The sequence below is a fragment of the Acanthisitta chloris genome, unplaced genomic scaffold, assembly GCF_000695815.1.
Source record: "Acanthisitta chloris isolate BGI_N310 unplaced genomic scaffold, ASM69581v1 scaffold2165, whole genome shotgun sequence".
Taxonomy (NCBI): domain Eukaryota; kingdom Metazoa; phylum Chordata; class Aves; order Passeriformes; family Acanthisittidae; genus Acanthisitta; species Acanthisitta chloris.
Window position 1 is genome coordinate 7,935 of NW_008672024.1, and position 15,371 is coordinate 23,305.

General features: G+C 43.6%; 1 protein-coding gene across 1 annotated transcript; it reads right to left on the bottom strand.

The window, feature by feature from the left end:
• Positions 1 to 385: 385 nt before the first annotated feature.
• LOC103801906 (lysosome-associated membrane glycoprotein 3-like) lies at positions 386 to 14,922 on the bottom strand. The gene is made up of 6 exons (XM_009074344.1): positions 14,877 to 14,922; positions 9,780 to 10,522; positions 8,718 to 8,840; positions 5,386 to 5,443; positions 3,829 to 3,996; positions 386 to 525 (listed from the first exon to the last, which is right to left on the bottom strand). Exons 1-6 carry the CDS (start codon positions 14,920 to 14,922, stop codon positions 386 to 388), a joined length of 1,278 nt encoding a protein of 425 aa, XP_009072592.1.
• Between the last annotated feature and the right edge of the window lie 449 nt (positions 14,923 to 15,371).

Here is a 15,371-nt window from a genome sequence, read left to right on the forward strand (position 1 = left end):
TATATTTTAATAAATCTAAACACTATCTTTAACGACCCTGATGGATTTCCTGGGGGATAGTGATACTGCTTGCTTTAAGCTATTTTTAGGAATCTGACTTAGGTGGTCTGAATTACCTCCTTTGTTGGAAAGACAGAATTTAGGCTCCTCATTTTGGTCATCTGGACTAAATCTAAATTAGATGCTAAGAATAGCCTGAAGTAGAAGGTGTGAGTTTTCTCCTTCCCACCTTAAAGAAACTACTTCCAGAAATATTCATTAGCTTTGAGCACGTGGTGTCATCTCACTTAAAAATGTGGCTTCAGGGCAGTGAGATTGCCAGGCAGAAGACAAAACTCCTGTGACTTCTCTACTTGCTACACACATCTGGAAGCAGAAGGACACCTCAGATACGTTCATATCCTCTATGTGGCTTTCTCCTGGAGATCAGGAAAGTGGCAAACACAATGACAAACAATCCCAGGATACTCAGGCCCACAGCAATGGGAGCTGCTTTGCTGTTTCTATCAGGAAAACATTCTTCTTCTGAAAGGAAAAGGAGATCAGAGAATGTGTTATAGCAGAACACTGTACTCCTAGACTATACATCTGTATTTCAGAAATGTTAGCAAATACAAGCCAGAAGTTTTCAAAAATCTTGTTTTCTTTTTTTCCCATTCTTTTTCCTGAGATATATGAACTACCTTTTTCGCTATGATGAACCCTATCTCAAAAAAACAATCCTTGCCCCTTTCATAATAGCTCCATGCTCCACTAGAGAGTGACTCTGCTCCTTCATGTCTGCAGGAATTGTTTTACCACTTGGCACACACACAGGCATAGCTTTCTTGCTGATAGCAGATGGGGAGCATCACACTACAAAATGTCAGTCTAAAAATAAAGAACAAGACACATCATGGTCAAAAACTGTTCCTATGTGGCATCTAATTGCTTCTGCCCAGTAAAAAGATCAGGCCAGAGAAGGGAACCCCATCATCCAGCACTTCATTGGCACAACAAGGATCCTAGTCAGGTCAATGTTTCTGATTGTTCTCTCAGTTTAATTCAGAATATTTGTGGATAATGGTGGCTAACTCAGAACATCCAGAGATTGGGAAGGCAGAAGCCTTGGACACAGATACTCCAGGGAGTTGCTTTAGTGATACCATTGCAATTTTGTTGTGCATATGATGATATCAGAAAAGGTTTTGACACAAATCATATCTTTGATATCCAAAGATATTACTCCAAACACACCTCTTAGCTACAGAGGGGGCAAATCCTGACTTCCTCAGCCAGTTCCTACCCAAATGAATATTCAAGTCATCCTCAGATGAAATGGAAACTTATTGCTTTAAAATGAACTTCTAGATGGAGGTAAATTGGCAGATTTCCTATGGAGAGACTGCACCATCTGGGCCACTGACATAAATGGAATATTTACCCAGTAACAATGGCAGGACCAGTCTCAAATTCACAGTGCAAGTGTAGCCCTGGGAGCAAAGGCAAAGTCTGGGAATGATCACTAATGTGTTTTCCAAGGACAGGATCAGACCTACATCTTCCATCTGATCTACAGGAGTGGTCCTTGCTCGGGCTCCAGGGAAAGAACAGACCTCTACCATGATGCTGTGAATGGCACCTGCATAGCAAACTGTCCTCCCAGCAGGGCAGCTTGATCAGCTAAACCACACAGTATATCCCAGCTCAGCAGCAAATCCAGTTTATAGCCAGGGTATGAGGGCAATCCAACACCCTCTGCCCCTCTCTGTGGATATTTCAAGGCAGGTTTTGACAGCACTCAAAGATAAAAGCCTCTGTTGTTATTCCAATGACTATGCTGGCAGAGATTGTAGCTTGGCTTGGGCTTTTTCCCCATGGGAATCTTTCTGCTGTCAGCAGGCAGTTAGCCCAGGGAGCATGTGGAGTGCATGACATCATGTTACAGCTCCAGAGCCTCCACGTGGCTCTTCCCAAAATCTGATCCTCTAATCCAGATGGTGATGCAATGCTGCAAAGCCAAAGGCATCAGCATTCTACTAGATGTTGCCTTTTAAAAGCTTTGTCTGGTTACTGTAACCTGCTGTTAAATGAGCTGAAAAGTATTTGCATTTAAGTATTGTAAAAGCCAGAGATGTTTGAATTGCCATTTTGCTTTGATGAAACCTTGGGCTATGAACTCTAGAAATTGTTTCTGATGTACTGAAGTGCAGTTCAGAAGGCAAATTTTCAACTTTCCAGACTCAAAAAGGCCAAGCTATTGATTTAACACTGCTGCAGTGAAACCAGTGATTATTAATGTTTTCTTTTTGCTTCCCCTTTTAAAGATACACAAATCAGGAGCAACAGAAGTGAAACTATGAGTCTTGAGACACCCAAGGGGAGGAGAGTGGTGAAGTGTTTAGTCATTCCTTCACTGGGGATTTTGCCTTTCAAAATCTGCATACACAGCTGAGGTACATAACAGTTTCATTACTATTTCATGGCTTCTGGGGAATTATTTCAGAGGTGGTAGCTGCTATCTTAGCTCTTTGATTAAGAGCAAAACTAGTTTAAATTTGTGTATGGTATTGATTAGCAGAGATTAGCCTGACCTTGGAGGAGGAGAAAGAGAGAAAGAGAGCATCTTTCTCTGCTCAGTGTCTACTAGAGGTGAGGCCATACCAAGTCCCATCAATTAACCCACTCATTGTACAAATTTGACTGGGAATGTGGGGACCAGCTGTGATCCCATGAGTTGTTCTAGCTCAGTGTTATTCCATGAACAAATTCTTCATGAGAATGAGAGCATAGATTGGATTCTCAGTGTGGCTTTTAAAAAGTCCATGTCTTAAAAAACCCTCAAATGTTGTTTCCCATTATATTCCTTTTAGAATGAGAAAGGTAGCCAAAATAGTGACCTAGCAGAAGAAGAATCAGTCAACAGAGTGGAACTGAGTCAAAAGACAGATCTAAAGTAAAAAGAAGAATACAGGGGCAATATTTTGTAAGCATGCAGAAAGGCAAGTGTCAGAAGAGGGAATGTTTTATTAATGCATCTGAAGTGCTGGACTGCTGCTAAGCCCTTCTGACCACCTGAGTCCTTGTACAGAAACACCCTGAAAGGAAGACACAGAAATGAGAAGATGTACAATTTGAAAGAGACCCACAGGGTCCCACCTAGTCCACCTTTCTTGTCTCTCTCTGTCTTTTATTAAGTTACATGTTTGCCTCTTTGTGGTGCTTCTCCAAGAAAAGACAAATTGCAGAGGTGAGCATCACATTTAATTCTGAAGCTGGGAGCACACCACTCACGTTCCTCCTCAGGAACACATTTCATCATGTCTAGACACAGCTGCTCTGAAAGTATCATCCTGTGTTCACAAATACCTCTTATTAGTTGGCAGTTTTGCTGCTGCAGCTGTAGGACAACATGAGTGTCAGGAGTCTTTAAAGATAGCTGAAAGCTGACTCTATCAAGAACAGTGACCTGCAACTGAACTGTACACCTTGGGAGTTTGGGCAATGCAATGGTGGTGAACACACCTCTGCTTGTTCTGGGAGAAATTATGTGAAGAACAAAATTGTGTCTGTAGAGTTGAACATTTTTAATGAGAAGGTGAAATGGAAGGTGCTGAAGGGAGGAGGGAAAGATACTTTTCCATCTTCCATAGGTATTAGCAGTGTGTTGGAAATGACTTAGAAAAGGCTGAGAATACAGGCGTGGGAAGGTCACATTACTTGGGAATAAATACAAAGCTGTGATTGTGCTCTAGGTGTAGCAGGATCACCCCATGTTGTAATTTAGAAGATTATATCTATCAGGCTGCCAGAGTGCTGACATGTAGGTCTCAGGGTGGTGGTCCTTACCTTTTCCAAACTGGTTATCAACAATATCAAACGCCTGCAGCTGCATGTTAACAAAGAGGATCTGGAAGTTCTTCTCCAAGGTGAAGGTTTGCCTGCTGGCACACTTAAAGGAATTCCCCAGCTTTGTTGTAAACAGCTTCTTATTTATGGCTGCATAGTAAAACATACCTGGAGGCCACAGAGAAAGACAAATGAGAATCCACACTAAACCAGTTGGAATCAACATATTCCTGAAATAAAGTGGAGGATCTCCAGTGCTTTGGCAAAGCAGCAGTCACAGATGACTAAAGCATGGGCATTTCCCTGTAAAGTATAATTCATCCATGTTTAAATGAGTGCTTTAGCTGTCAATGAGCAACTCAGCTGAGCTTGAGTCTGAAAAAGTGGCTAAAATTTCAGATGCTTCTTCAAATCATATTTTAACAACTTGAGTCTGCAATAGGGGATTAGAATTCCCTCAGGAGCAGACAACTATCTTAGGTCTCCAGCACATCTATGTCCAGACAAAACAGGGAGACAGAGTGTTTGTATTTCCTGCAATTTGAACTTAGCAATGCACAGAAAAACTATGGGCATTCAAACTGAGAACATTCCTAGGAGACATGTCCTCTGGATCAGATTTTCTTTTACTTTCCTTGCTATGCATCAGAACAGGCTCCACCTGAGTTAACAAAATGCTCATCAGTGTGAATTAAAATAGGCTTTTTTTGAAGTTTGGTGCTATTAGGACACACCTGGTTGAACTCCTGGTTTGTTTTTCTTCTTACAGGGGTAAAAGCCAACTCAAATACTTGTAAGTAACAGAGAAGCAACATAATATAGTCATTAACCAGTCACAGATCTGATATACTGGGAAGAATTTGTGCAAAAATAATGTCAGAGAAAATCTGAAGTAATCGTTCAAAATTTTTCTCTCTGACCTAAATGATGTTCACTTAGTGTTTCCTGGGATGCAGCATCTGGGGCAGCTCCTGACTGTTCAAACAACAAGATGCAGGACTGTATAGCAAACAAAATCCAGTCATCTGAGAAGAACATGGACAAGGTCTAGGATTTCAGGATGTTTTGAAGACTCTCAGCCTGGGTCCAGCTCTTATTTTTGCCAAACCAAAAGGTCAGACATGCCTCCAGATACTGGTGTGTCTGAAATCTGGATCTAACTCTGTGTTTCTGTGATCCAGGTACTGTATTCATTAACTTGGCTTCTTGGATTGAAAAGACACATGCACCTGAACTGGAGTCACAGCAGTTTTGTGCATTTGCAGATAAAAACTCTGAGAACTGTTTGGTATCTTAAATTTTGGTTTGAAGTAATCACTATTCTGAAAGAGGTGAGACAGGGAATGTTTTTGAGGCCAAAAGGAAAATGTAACAATACTGGTATAACTGCAGCTCTGTCCCTTCATGTCCATTTTCATACCATAAGATTTAGGTGAATGACATGTTGAAACTCTGTTAAAACATGTATTTGCAAAGTTCAGCATTTTAAAATTATGAAAGCTTACCCCACACCCAGAACAGTCTGACATGAAATTAAGACAGCATAAAATCACTGACCTTCAACAGATAATGGCATTCTGCTCTCAATTTTACTGACATAGTAACTTGGAGCTTGCTGCAAAAGAAGATATATATCTTTATTCATAATACATACTCATATTTGTGGGGAAAAGACTTACAGTTCACCATAGTAAAATGGTCAGAAAGAATTTCCCCAAAATACACATTTCAAAGTATCACACTCAAGACCTAAGAGCAAACTTGCTTGGATATATTGCTTTTTTTCTTTCCAGAATCTCACCTACATCACCAGTTCTGCTCAATTCAGTGAAATGGGGCCGTGCAGGTGTCATTTTACACTAACTGCTCAAGCCAGACCTGTGTGTGGTACTTGTGGCAACCAGAAGTAGGAGGGAGTTAAGCAAATACATGGCACAAATTCACAGGCATGTGATAAGGCCTTTTCATTTTGAAATGTTCTGCTTTGTGGAGTCCCTACAGTGCTCTCCTGAGTAATCCTGCACTGGATCCATCCATGCTGCCCTGCAGTCTGACTGCCTGCAGAACCTACCCCAACCTCTTCAGAAGAATTCAGCTCTCAGCACTGCAGTGGATTTCATGCACAGGTGCCCTTGGTGTGAGCACAATGCACAAAGCAGCAGAACTTCTCTGGCCATTGCTGTTTTGAACTGGGAGAGGTCAGCAACAAGCTGAGAGCCAGGAGGTTACCTCAGGCTCCTACCACTCATTTCCCTTTCTTGTCTGCCAACCATGGTCACTACAAATGAGGAAACAGCAACCTGGATGTGTAGGGGAGAAATAACTGTTCTTTCCACCCTGCTGACAGTGTTGGTTCTTGCTGGCTTGGTTTCATATGCCTGCAGACTCTTGGCATGGAAAGCACCTGGTAGAACAGCACAGAGCAAAACTTCCAGCCAGGTGTCCTGCCTGCATGTACCCTACAACCTGGGGCAACCAGAGCACTGTCCTCCCCTGGGCTGTCACAAAGTGAGATCCAGCCCTGGGAGCTTCTCCCTGGTAGCAGTGTTGGAGTATCATGGGATGCTTTATGGAGCAACCCTACTGCTCAATTTCATCCCAGCAGTGAGCACACAGGGACTGGTGAGTGCAGCTGGTGGATAGATGGCAGCAAACATGAATGTCTCCTGTGTATCTAGTTTTAACATTATGCAGTTTAAAAGATGGTAGGATGGACTGGCAAAGTTTAAGAAAGAAATACACCAGAGAAGAAGTTATCAGCATTATTCCAACTTAGAGACATAAATAGGTCAAGTAATACCATTTTGGGGTGGCAGTGCTGTGTTCTGTTTGGCCACAGTTAAAATCTTTGCCTGGGGAAAACACCTGCTCCCACTTCATGTCTCGTGGGTTGGTTACACAACTTCCTTTTCACAAGTTCTTTGCAGAGGCTGTTGGCAGTGGTGAGTGCTGAGGCAGCAGCTCACCTGCCACCCCACACTGGCACCAGGGCCTGACCAGCTCCTCTCACACCAGGGACAGCCAGAAGCACCACCACTGCAGCACTCCTGCTTCAAAGCAGTGAGAGAGGCTGTGGGGGCCAAACATAAAAAAACAGCAGCAAAATGATTTCTTATTAACTTGAATTTCAAAGCAGTTCGAGCTGAGCCCTGCTATGCTCTTGAGGCTTATCTTTAACTGAAGGGTGGATTGTCTAATGCTGTGCCAATAACCACCTTTTTCAGGGCAAGACAGGTCAAGCACCTCCTAAAGGTTCACATTTCTCTCCTTAGCAGTGCTGCAAGCTGAGGCTTTCATGGGTACTTGAATCCCCAGCCTTTTTGCTAAGGATCCTTGTAACACCGAAAATGCTCCCCTTGCTGCAGGAAGCACATATTTAAAGCAAACACTCATGGTCTGAACTGATCTTTTGTTTTAAAATGCCTCCTTCATTTTTTACCTCACTTTTCCTCTGTTGCTCTATGAAAAGTTTCTGCCATAAACTAAAATCAAGATGATTATTAACTGCAGTCTTTTCTCTGCTCAGTAATTAATGACTCGTGTGGTATAATTTGCTGTCCCCTGTTGGACTTCTATGGAAACAACTGATCAACCATTTGTACCTTTCTTAATTCTGTAATTCTAGCTTGGAACCAGGCTGTAAGACTGACACTTTGTCTTGATTAATTGAAGGACACAGACCAGCAGTGACAACCAGATGCAGCTCTGAACTGCTTTGGAGCTCCAGGACAGGGCCTTGATGCATGTTACACTTGTCAGGGTTTGATGGGATCCAGTCCACGCTGTATTCCTCCCTGCCCATTAATGACTTTATACACAGTATTAATTTCTGTCCTTAGCCTTGCTGGCATCACCATCCAGCCCTTACAGCTTTCAGATACACAGTGCAGCATGCTGCCTCCCAAAAGATGCAAATGCCTGAGGAAGCAAGAGGTTGGCTGCAACTCAGGGGTTTTCTCCTGTAGTTATAATGGCTGCAGCACTCTGCACAGTACCTTGTGTCAAAGTCTCACCCACATATGATGTGGTCCCAGTGGGGAACATGGTATCAACAGACACAATGTCAAAAAAAGAGCTAATTTTCCCACTACGTAAGCAGGGCCTCCCTCTTGCCCAATTTCTGTGTGTACTTGTAAGTGTCCTTGGTGTGGTGCATTTTAAGGGCACTTATCTACAATTTTGTTGTTGTAGTTCATTTGTTTGGAAATTTCCACTCAGAAAATAGATTAAATTAGGCTCCTTCAGCTGTGGATGGGTCATGGCTCCTGGGCACTTAAAACTGCACAGGCTGTCCTTTGAATTTAACAACCCCAGCTGGCTTTTATGGGAAGTAAATGACTAAGAGCAACTTGACAGTGTGAGTCAGAGCTCCCAGCACACACACCTTGTTCCTGTGCAGGGACTCCAGTCCCAAACTCTTTCCTCCTGAACCACTCCAATGCAAACAGCAGACCTGACATTCTCTCCCATGAGATTTTTACCTATGTAAAAAAGAGACTCAGATTTTTCTTGAGGATATTTCTAGACTTTGTGTTGCTTGATGGGGAGCTTTAACACTGCTCTCTAGCACTTTCTATCAAAGGATGGCAAGGCACTGTGCTTACCCTTCACTGCATGTACAAACCTTTCCAGGCTGAAAGTCCAAACAGACAAGACCTGATTTAACATCAAAGTTAGCCCTGCTCTGAGCAGGATGCTGGACCAGGTAGCCTCCAGAGGCCTTTTCCAAGCTGAATTAATTCATGATTCTATAATTCGAGCCCTTTGGGAAGGATGAGAGTGATAGTGCCTTATATACAGGTGGAAAACAAGCACACAGAGATGAAATGGATCAAAGACAGAGTAAACCTTAATCTTAAACACTACTTTCCTCTAAATGCAACAATTACCTTTACAAAGGTGAAGTTTACAAACCCTCCACTGAAAGTTAAGTTCAACTCAGACTGCACCATCCCACAGCTTCCAGATATCTGTGTCTCATTGGGGTTGACAACTGTGTACTCCATCTGCCCCTGTGGAAAGAAGAGACATCGCAGGGCTGCTGGTGAAGAGGAGGGGGAAACTTCAGAAAAAACACATAGAGATTTATATCTCCTTTGCTTTTTTCCCCCAGACATGCTCTATGTGGCCACATTAACAGGCCAGTGGTGGTGGAAGCCAAATTGCTGTCTGCCAGGGTCGCTCCCCACTCATAAACCAGCACTAGGAGTTGTCTGACACATCACTGAGCTGTTCCAGTGCATTAAGATGGCAAACAAATACTGCTTTTCTATGCATTCAGGGAACTGATATGATTCAGAGCAGGGCCAGATGAGTACAAGTGGTAATTTATAGAGCAGACAGTGGGAACCTATGCCTAAAGGCAGAGGAAAGATCATGGTAGAGGTAGGCAGGGGTTAGATTGGCTTTGACGTGTTGCTCTTTGTATCACCCCTGCCTGCTCATTATGTCCTGCACATCATTCTAGTACTGACAATTCACACTGCAGTCAGAAAGGAGAGGATACCAGCTGCCCAGCATCTGGCAGCTCCTGTGGTCCTAAAATCTCCATGTGTCAGCATCAAGGCAGCCCACCTCTGAATCCAAGACTGTGAACTGACAGTTTCTTGTTTCTATTGCAACTCACCATGTCAAGCCCTTCACTGAAGTCAGTTTGGACTTTAACTATGCTCCTGTTTTAGGAAACAGAAAAATGCTGCGGGTTGATCTACCCCCCAAGGATTGCTTCCACACATCCATCACTGATATGAGGAAGCACCTGCACAGCCTCCTGACATCATCAGACAAGACAAAGTACAGCAGCTGAGATGCTGTGGCACATGAAGGGACTTAGACTGGCAGAAAACCACTTATTTTTATCATAGAAGTGACCTGCTGAAAATGGCTTTGAAAGAAGAATAAATTCCAGCTAATGAAGGAACAGTCATTACAAAGCTCAGCTTCCATCTTACCTGTGCATTTTGACTGATCAGTTGCAAACCCATGACTGCTTTGATACAGGTCCTGTTCCCATTGGAAACAGTGTATGTGCCAGTGGGGATGGCAGAAGGCTGTGGGGCAGGAGTGGGTCTCGTTTTTGTAGTAGATGGGATGGTTGTTTTTGTCCTTGGGCTGCTGGTTGTTATGTTGGTCACAGCTGTGGATGTTAAACTTTTAGTCGCTGTTGTTTCTTTTCCTGACTGTGTGGAGGACTTTACAGTCTGGGTGGTGGTGGCTGTAGAAGTGTCAGCTGTCATTTGTGTCTTTGCTGTTGTAAGGTTTAGGGATGTATTGGTGGCTGCCACTGTCATGGGTGTGCTCATGTGTGTTCTGGCTTGCTTGGTGGAGGACACAGAGTGTGTGATCATGCTCTTCACTGCAGGTGTAACTGTGTGCATTGCCTGGATTGTAGCCTGGCCAGCTGCACTTGTGTTGTCTGCTGGTGTTGTGGATCTGGTGGTTGCTCCTGCCTGGGCTGTCATGTGCTGGCCTGAAGCTGCTGTTGCCTGTTGCTGGTCTGTTGTCTGCACAGTTGTTCTGTGGCTCATGGGTGTTTTAAGAGAGCCTGTGCTGTTAAAATGATCTGTGGTGCTTTGATGGGGTGAAGAATCATAGAGGTACAGTAGCTGAGCAGAAGTAGCTGTATGGTTGAAGGATGTGGTTTCTGGAGACAGTTCGACCCCCAGGGCCACTTCAGCAAAGCAGAAGGAAAATGCTGCAAAGAAACTAAAGTTATTAGTCTAGAAACCTTTGCATTTAACATTTCTGTTGATCCTCACAACATAATGTCACTGGTTTTGTTATCAAATGGGTAATATGAATTTATCCTTCATTTGGCATGGTAGGAGAGTGAAAGCAAATACCCTGTAGGACTATCCATAACTTGACATCACTCCCCCAAGCCTCACACATCCAAATACACCCACTGCAGTGGAAGCACACTGGCTGCCAGCTCTCCACACACTGCAGAAACCAGAACATGCCAGAGGGTGAGCAGACCTTACACAATCCCCAGGCAGCACAAGAATTCCCTGCAGGCAGTAGCACAGCAGGATTTGCTGAAAGCAGATTATCAAGGCCTAAGAAAGATGAAGGGGATATAACAGGTGAAAGGGTTGTTGGTTACTTACCAACAAAGTACAGGGAAAGGGAACAGACTGTGTGTGAAGGATGCAGGGCAATGCAATGGTCTTACAGTGATTCACAACAGTCTGAGAAACTAGTCTGGGAGACAGGGAAATTCCAGATATTTATGGTTTTGTTGTAGCCATGTCAGCTTGAACCCTGAAGTTCTTCCTCCTGGGAGGTACACAAGGGGATGGTTCAAACAAATAAAGACCTTCTTAGTGATAGGCTTCCAGCAATGAGAAACAAATTTCAGGGTACAGCAGCCAGGGGCATTTTGGACCACATGTAAAAATAGTCACAGCACCAAAATTACACTTCCATCTAATAACATTTACAGAAACACGTCCCTTGCAGAACTGAAAAGAAAATGTCTGGCTCCTAAATGTAAATGATGAAGTGAACAAAAAGTAGGGAAGTACATTCTAGAATACATGAAGGTCACAATCCTTCTGCTCGAGTCTTTGATTCTGAGTATGCAGTAAGACTCTAGAAATACAAGGTCAAGCTAAAAGAAATCATAAATCATCCACATATATGTGTTCTTTGATGTATGTGAAGCTTCAGTTGAATGCTTTACTGCCTGAGGACTAGTAGCTGGAGGACAGAGATGCATTCTCCAATTTGGAGACAGAAGGGAATCAAAAGTCCAAGACAGCTCATATTCCTATGGTATGGCTCCACAGAGGACACCACATGATACCTGAGCTTATTGTACACTGATTCTTTCAGATAAATTTCTCATGAATCAGTGTCAAAGGTTTGTGGCAGGCAGGTTTCTGATATTCAGATTTTAGGATAGATGAAGGCCAGAGGCATGTTCAGAGTAAAGGCTGAAATCTCACAAGTTCTTCCTTGTATTTATTTGTTTTCACTCATCATGAACAGAGCTCTTCAATAATTGCTGAATTCACAAAATCTCACCATTTTAGGATACATATAAGCCAAATAAAAATAGTAAAACCTACTGGGTTTTGAATCAAACCCAAAGAAATGACAACAGATGTATAGACCTGAACCCACAGCACAATTTTCCCTAGAAAATGGCTATGCTAGGGAAGAACAGAAGCGTAGATGTATGTACTAAATTCCTAAAATTGCCTGGATTTCACTCTGTGCTGTGCAGAGCACACTTGACTGCCCGTGTAGCTCTTATCGTCAAAGAAGTGCAACTTGAGACAGTTGAAAAGCCACAAAAATATTGTGATTTTTATCAAAATGAACCTAAAAATCTGTAATTAACGTGATACTTCAGTTCTTTTTCTCACTTTGCCCTACACTTTACCACAGCTGCTGCAGAGATGAAAAGCAGATAACTGATCTCCTTCTCTGTGTGCCGATGAAAAGTCAGAGCAACTGCCATATACAGCTATGGGCAGTTGCATCTGAGTGTATCAGCCTGATAAAAACAAGAAAGAAGAAGTTGCAATTTTCACTCCTTCTTCCCCTATAAGACTGCGAAACAACCCATATTTAAACTTACACAAGTCTTAAACAGTCAGTACTTCTTAGTTTTTAGTTCACAGATTGGTTTCTATTACTGACCAGATAACACTTACATTACAGATGTGGAGGGAAATATTATTTAACTGATATTGGAATGTCACCCATAGCTTTTACATGAAACTGTTTTCCCCAAAAGGTCATTTCAACCCAACTATTTTTCTTTATTCAGTCTGACAGGGTCACTGAAGGGTAAAGCCAGAAACGTCTTTGGGGTGGCCCATGGCTCATGCTCACTGGGTGACCTACCAGACCACTCCTCCAGGCTCTCCCAAGTATTTGGAAGCTCTTTTCAGTGCACAGCCATGCTGCTAAACCTGTTGGCTTGGACTGTCTTCTCAAAAGACATTTGGCCACATGAGCTCCCAGGGATAAGGATTGGTGTCCGGTTGCACCTAATGGTCTGGGCTCTTTTTGGGTGGCTGTTGCAGATCGTTCAGTAGCTGCTGTGTGAAGGGACAGGTGGGTCCATGGGGTGTCTGCCCTGCCCTCCAACTAAGGTCAGGAAAGCTCCCTCAGCACTGCAGCATTCCTCCCAGGGAGCCTGGCACAGCTCAGTGAAGGAGCTGCCTGCACGTCTTCCCTGACCACAGCCTTTTTCATGGCTCTGCCAGCAAAAGGGGCCAGAGAACAAGGAATGGCAGCTCTGCACCGTCCTCTTAGTCTCTCGGACTTTTTCCTCCCATGAAGCCAACTCAAAACTTCAAACAAGCAACATTTTGCTTGAGGGATGCAAGTGCCCTGAGCTGTATCTTCCTAAAACAAGCAGATGCAATCCCCCCGTCTCACTTTAGCAGCAAAGTTGTACATTATAGGTGCTGAGGGCTGTGCTTGAGCCTGAGCAGCCTGCATGAAATGCTTCAGAACAAAACTCTCAGAAATGTATCAATGCAGCTCTCAGAAATTCACTGCTCCCAGTCTGGGCCTGGAGATCCTGTCCTCATGCTTCGGTGGCAAGTTTCAGTCACGAGGAACATCACTGCTCTGCTGCCAGGCATTATGGTTGGAAGCAGAGTGCTCAGTGCCATGATCTGGCTGTGGTATTTCTCAGCCTGCCATCCTGTAATGGGGTTGGTGATATAAACTCTGAGGATTTTTTTCCCCTTTTCATCTAACCACACACTTGCTGCTCAGCAGCCCAGTGGGTTTGTTCTGCTTTCTGCTGCCCAGAAGAAATGCTCGTGTTTAGCTGACTGATTCTACGTGGACACTAAAACTCACCCAGCTCCTGTAATCACTGAAAAGACTCTCACCATCTCTGGCTGCTTCAGTTTGCTCAAGGAATTGGAAAAGCACCAAGATTTTCAGAGAGGTTTCAGTACTGTTATAGCTTCTGTCCAGATTAGGAGCAGTTTCTGAAACCTCCAACCCATCAGACCTCTATCCCTTAAACTGTAATTATGTTTAATTCCCTGTCTGCACAGGAACACCTGACTTTGTGATACTGATAAAGCATCATAACAAATTATTAAAGGAAAGATCAAAACTGGACAAGGAGCTGCAAAAACAAGTTTTTTTCTGGTCAAAAGTGGTTGCTGACCACTGAGTTATTAGTGTTAATTCTCAGACTGATCTTGCTCTCCTTTCATGTATATGTCTTGGGGCTACTTCAGCAGACTCTGGCTATGAAACAGGCATGGGAAAGCAGAGAGATACAGCAGGAGCTGCTTGTGATCGAATCCGTGGGCAGTTTGATTGCTCACTGTGCTGGGAGGGGACAGGGGTTGTTACTAGTGTGATCTCTGTGTGCTGATGGCAAAACCCACCATGAAAGTTCAGTGTCCCAACAGCGAGCTCAAAACTCTGGCCATTACACAGATTAAATCACACTCTGTCTTTCCTCACCAGGCAAACTTTGTACTGCTGCAGGTGTTGGGGGTGACTTAGAGCACTGGGATACATCTGTGATCAGGCTGGCTCCACAGATTCTCACAGAGCAGCATTAAGGATCAAACGGTGACTCTGATGTGGTTTATCATTGAGATAAGTGCCAGCCTGTCTTCTCCAAACCCCTTGCATCTCTTCTGCTTGCAATGCAGACCAATTTATGACTTGAGCTACACCTCCTTAGATTTTTTCTTCCCTGCTTGTCTCACTCAAGATTTCCAGTTTTGCTGGTCTGTAAATTGTTTTAAATTAAGAAAAGCAAGGCCAAAAAAGTTTGCTTCTAATATTATTTTGAGCTGACTTCTTCACACAGTCAGAGTTTATGTCACTACATAGTGCAAGAGAAAATACAGAGGAAAACATCATACTAAGTCTATACCACCTGCAATTAACTGTAGTTATGGTTCTTTCTTAGCAGTGGGACGTTACTAAAAGAACCCTTGGTGCTAGCAACAAAAACATTCCAAGTTTTTAGTCTGTTAGGTGGTGTCCTGACTGAAATAAACCCGGCATAATCTGTCTCATTTTTCAAAGGGAATAATGATGTTACTCACCACAGGTCAAGGTCAGCAAGATGAAATGCTGTGCATTCCTCCCCATGGCCAGCACGACTGCAGGTGTGGGAGGTGCTGCTTCTCACTGTGGAGCAGGCAGAGAGGAAATCGAGGTGTCCTGCAGACTGAAAAGTTTCACTTGGTGCAAGGAGTGCTCTGTCACATGGCTGGGAAGGAGGTGGAGAGAGGGGGAGACTGATGCTTCTGTAAACTGCCACAGAAGGAAATAAGTCATGGTTAGGAAAGAAAGTGAAAACAGAAAGAACTGCTGGGGGAGGATAGGCTCACACTCTGCAGCTGAGATCTGGGGACCTCAATGCCAGGTGAGGCTTCATGTGCCTCCCTGCTGTTCTGACAGCCTGGTGCAGACTGCACATGTACCCCAGCACAGGGTTACAGCCTGCAAATCAGTACCTTCCCTTGTGCTCTTTCAAAAAGTACTGTAAGGTGAAACTCTTTTTATGCTAAGGCACAAGAGGAAGAGGTGTGACCTTG

What these genes read in the sequence shown, in the direction of transcription:
- LOC103801906 (XM_009074344.1), bottom strand. Translation starts at nt 14,922, where the DNA reads ATGGGGAGGAATGCACAGCATTTCATCTTGCTGACCTTGACCTGTG. An exon ending in CTTGCTGACCTTGACCTGTG is followed by an intron (nt 10,523 to 14,876) that starts GTGAGTAACATC and finishes GTTTCTTTGCAG; the next exon opens with CATTTTCCTTCTGCTTTGCT. An exon ending in TGATCAGTCAAAATGCACAG is followed by an intron (nt 8,841 to 9,779) that starts GTAAGATGGAAG and finishes TTCTTTCCACAG; the next exon opens with GGGCAGATGGAGTACACAGT.